The sequence below is a fragment of the Microtus ochrogaster genome, unplaced genomic scaffold (genome assembly GCF_000317375.1).
Source record: "Microtus ochrogaster isolate Prairie Vole_2 unplaced genomic scaffold, MicOch1.0 UNK89, whole genome shotgun sequence".
In the NCBI taxonomy this organism is placed as follows: domain Eukaryota; kingdom Metazoa; phylum Chordata; class Mammalia; order Rodentia; family Cricetidae; genus Microtus; species Microtus ochrogaster.
In genome coordinates, this window is record NW_004949187.1 from 129,041 (window position 1) to 134,195 (window position 5,155).

Sequence of the window (5,155 nt, forward strand, 5' to 3'; positions counted from 1 at the left end):
TCCATCCTCTTACCTGGAGTCCATCCTCTTACCTGGAGTCCATCCTCTTACCTGGAGTCCATCCTCTTACCTGGAGTCCATCTTCTTACCTGTCTCACATGCTCTTCTCCACTGATGCTTCGGGGACCACAGAGGGTGGGAGGCACTTTGATCTTTAGGATACTGAGACACTGTTCAAGAGCAGCAGATACTAACAATATGAAAAAGTCCTATGTGTAGGCTAAGCAGTAGAAAGACTTGTTTGTGACTGTGTAGCGAACATAGAACTGACACTATTGTGGCACTCAGTAAGCAGCAACGTCTTCATGTGAAAATGTCATACACACACACACATAGAGACACGCAAGCACACACACACACACACACACACACACACACACAATTCTTCCATTAAAAGTAAAATGAAAGTTCCCACGAGCAATCTACGTGATGATGTATGAGAGTTCCTGATTGTTTATTTTCTCTAAATCAGCAATGGATCCAGTGGATATGCCGGTTGTGTGGAATCCACTCTGAGCCTTGGATAGGCATCTTGACATTAAACAGATTTTTTTTTCTCGTGAAAATGTACAAAGTCATCCTTAATAATTTCAAAAATACCATGGCCATTTCAAAGTAAGGAGCAATACCAGGACCACTAAACTGCCCATTTCTAGGTAAAGGAGACCACAGAGAGCGGCATTTGAGGAGCTGTTCAAGTCCTCTTCTGATGTGACAATGCAAAGATGGGCATTGAGGAAGCTTGTCTTCTGGGCTGTTCAGTGACTTCTGCTTGAGAAGCACTGATAATCAGGACGGCGGAACAGACTAAGGCCATAGGCCAAGCCAACCGCTTGAGTTTGAGCCCTAGATCCCCCATGGAAGAAAAAGAGAACTGACTCTCCCTGTTTAACAGGTAAACATGTGCTGCTCTATGCATGCGTGTGACACACACTGGATATAAACATAGTGGAATAAAATTGGCAAAGCCAGATTGTTGAAGGGGAGGAAGAGCTATTGAGGTAGAAAGAGGTGGAATCAAGTGAGGCTAGTTTACTTCTTTCTTCCTAAAATGCTTTATAAGATAAAGCAACTTCTTGGGCAGAATCAGATCAATTAGGTTAAACACATATAATATTCTTTTTCACCAACTGGCAAGGTTAGCAGTGTTTTCCAGTTAGGGAAGAAGAAGCACATATTCTTGGTAGCAGGATGGACTCTGTGAGTTCCTAAGAGCTTTAAAGATCAGGGGTTTAGCAAAGCTCCCTAGCTGGATAAAGTCTCACAACTGTTGCGAAACTCATTTCTCTCTAGCAATTCAATCGTTAAGAAATATCTTCTGTGCATTAGGTAGACGAGATTGGCTGTGGGTGTGCACATGTATGCTTGAGTTACTGCTGGTGTTGAATCACTCGGCAACTAACCACAGCATTGAATAATAATATCTAGAAAGGGAAATGCTTCCAGCCCCCAGATAATCGCATGACGAGCCCAATTTCAATGACTGTACTGCCAGTCTTGGTGTGTCCTTCTTGCTTTCCTTCACGCCTTGATTTCTGAAATGTCAGCTTGAAATGAAAGGTTTCAAAGGTTTAGTTGTAAAAAGGGAACAGCAGGGGCTGGAGAGATGGCTCAGTGGTTAAGAGCATTGCCTGCTCTTCCAAAGGTCATGAGTTCAATTCCCAGCAACCACATGGTGGCTCACAACCATCTGTAATGAGGTCTGGTGCCCTCTTCTAGCCTGCGGACACATACACAGACAGAATATTGTATACATAATAAATAAATAAATACATAAATAAAAAGGGAACAGCAACATCCTTAGACATGAGAGAAATCAAAACTACTCTGAGATTCCATCTTAAACTTGTAATAATGGCCAAGATCAAAAACACTGATGACAACTTATGCTGTAGAGGTTGTGGGGAAAAGGGAACACTTCTGCATTGCTGATGGGAATGCAAACTGGTACAGCCCCTTTGGAAATCAGTAAGGTGATTTCACAGAAAATTAGGAAACAACCTTCCTCAAGACCCAATAATACCACTTTTGGGTATATACCCAAAGGAAGCTAAGTCATACCACAAGGACATGTGCTCAACTATGTTCCTAGCAGCATTTTTTGTCATAGCCAGAACCTGGAAAAAACCTAAATGCCCCTCAACTGAAGAATGGATAAGGAAAATATGGTACATTTACACAATGGAGTACTACACAGTAGAAAAAAATAATGACATTTTGAAACTGTTGTAAGGAGGGGCTGCTTGTTCGTCCCAGCTGCCTGGCTAGCTTAGCCCTGAAATAAACACACAGAAACTGTATTAATTAAATCACTGCTTGGCCCATTAGCTCTAGTTTCTTATTGGCTAATTCTTACATCTTAATTTAACCCATTTCTATTAATCTGTGTATAGCCGTGTGGCAGTGGCTTACCAGGTAAAATTCCCAGCATCTGTCTCTGGTGAATCCATGGTATATCTCCGACTCCGCCCTTCTTTTAGCATTCAGCTCTGTCTTCCCTGCCTACCTAAGTTCTGCCCTATCAACAGTCCCAAAGCTGTTTCTTTATTAACCAATGAAAGCAACACAAAGACAGAAGAACCTTCTACACCATTTCCCCTTTTCTGCTTAAACAAAAAGGAAGGCTTTAACATAGTAAAATTATATATAATGAAACAGTTATCAAGCAAGAATTACAGTTCCAATATTTATAAAGATGACTCTCTCTAATAACCTATATTTCCTAATTATACATTACAGTTTTAAATGAGCTGGCCTTGAACTCAGAGATCCACCTGACTCTGCCTCCCAAGTCCCAAGTGCTAGAATTAAAAATGTGCCCTGCCACCACCCAGCTAAGATTTGCTGTAATTTTAAAAGGTTTGACTCTGTGTGAAAGATTTTAAGGATAAAAGGAAGAGGAAAGCTACCTACCTAGGCAACATATTGACCATGACTCACACATGCCATGGTGTCTTTGAATGTTCCGCACTCTTGAAATGGCTTGAGACAGCTCATGTTGCCATTAGGAAGGGAAAGGTTTACTTAGGCTCTCAACTTTTGATCTTTTAAAATTCTGATGGGGGGAGTCCCTTCTTCAGATGATTCTAACTGTGTTGCTATAGGTTCTGAGTTCCAGGTTCCAATGAGTCTCAATGTTATGTTATGATTGTGTTGTCGCCAGATATTTAAAGAAAGCAGAATAGCTCACAGCATAATGAGAACTGTGCCACACAAGGACAGGTACCTCCACAATCATGGACCTTGAACTTGAAGTCCTGGGTGCTAGTCTACTCTCTCTTTCCCATCTTGGGCAAGTCACTTGAGACAAGATGAAAAGAAGGAATTTCCACACAGTAGCTCACTTGTGTGAATTAAACGCATCTCCACATACTCCCTAACTGGATGTGGGCTGAAGAAAAGGCTGGCAGTCACAGAGTGCCTAACTCACAGTTAAGGTCATCTCTGTCCTCTTCATCACTACTGGGACATCAGTCATTCTCTTGCAATCCACATTCTCTCTTTTTTTAAAAAAAATATATAATATATACATATATATGTAAATATATATGTATATATTGGTTTTTGAGACAGGGTTTCTCTATAGTTTTAGAGCCTGTCCTGGAACTAGCTCTTGTAGATCAACCAGGCTGGCCTTGAAATCACAGAGATTTGCCTGCTTCTGCCTTCCGAGTGCTGGGATTAAAGCATGCACCACCATTGCCCAGCATCTTTTAAAAATATTATTTACGTGTGTGTGTGTGTTGAGTGTCTGATGCTTCCATATGCTCAAATGCGCATGTGTGCATGTGAATATGAAGGCCTGAGGTCGATGGAGGGTGTTATTCTTGGCTGTTCTTTCACCTTATTCTTTGAGGCGGGGTCTTACAATCAAACCCAGAGCTCACTGATATGGTTATTACTGCCGCTTGCTCTGAAGACCTCTCCTCTGCCTTGTGAGGCTGGACATCAACAGGTCACTGTCGCGGGGAACCTGCCAGTTGAAGCAGTGAATGGACACTTAAAAGAAATCCCACACTAGCTCAGAATGGAGAAATAGATATTTATTTAGGGGTAAACTCACAAATCAGAATTCTCTGCTTGACCAATTAAATCCCGCAATCCAAACGAGCAGCCAGCCGAAAGAAGAAAGGAAAAAAGGAATGGATGCAGATTTTGTATCTGCGTATATAGTATAAGAGGCCACACCCTGTAGGCGGGTACTTACAAGCTGCAGGTCTTCCTACAGCAGGTCACCACTCCCACCACATGAGCACGGACCCGTGTTCATTTTTTGAAAATATCCTCTAGAAAAATCAAGGGCATTGTTGTCATTGGCTGTTTGTGAACCTAAAACCTTTAAGTCCCAAGTAAAGCAACGTAACACCCAACCACGAGTCATCTCTCTAACTTCTTTTCCTGTAGCCAGAGGAGACTTTAAAGACATCGAAAGTAAATTCGCCCTAAGGACCCCTGAAGACACAGCTGAGGACAATTGTCACCTCATTCCTGGAGTAGCAGAATCTGTGTCCAACTGCCACTTCAACCACAGCAGCAAGACCTTCGTGGTGATCCACGGCTGGACGGTAAGAGTGGTTGCAGAGGGGGTCAAGGTCAAGCAGATCCCAGTTCTTGGAAGCCCATGACCTGTATCTGTCTGTTCTCTGACAGCTTTGTTCTGAGTGTGAGTTGAGGCAATCTTGGTTCAAGTTCGTCCCTACAGTCCGAGCCAGGTTCATAAACTTTTCCCCTGGCTGACTCCCACCTTTGGTTCAGCACAGTGCCTGGCTGGGGCCCTTGAATCCTCTGTGGAGGTGGGAAGAAGATGTTTATCAGGAGGTTGTCATGGGAGAAGGCTGGGAAAAAGCCTTAGGAGGATAGTTCCGTCTATAAAGCATTTGTCTTGCGAGCACAGGACCTGAGTTCTATTCCACCACCTAAAAAGTCAGTAAATAAAAAGCAGGGCACAGAGTCACACTCGTACAATTTCAGGGAGGCAGAAACAGAGAGATCCTTGGGGCTCACTGGCAAGTGAGCCTAATTGGGTGAACGCTAGATTGAGATCCCCATCTCAAAAAGCAAGCTGTCTCAATGGGTGGGTGCACCCCTCGTGGTCCCGACTTCGTTGCTCATGTTCTCCCTCCTTCTGCTCCTCATTGGGACCTTGAGAGCTCAG

The 5,155-nt window shown here is 43.1% G+C and overlaps 1 protein-coding gene across 1 annotated transcript in view; it reads left to right on the forward strand.

Annotated features, from left to right (window-relative positions):
- Positions 1 to 5,155, forward strand: part of Lpl (lipoprotein lipase) — a 27,864-nt gene that overhangs the window by 5,760 nt on the left and 16,949 nt on the right. Inside the window, exon 2 of the mRNA XM_013355065.2 lies at positions 4,405 to 4,565. Coding sequence (XP_013210519.1) covers positions 4,405 to 4,565 — 161 coding nt within the window. The remainder of the gene's footprint in view (positions 1 to 4,404; positions 4,566 to 5,155) is intronic.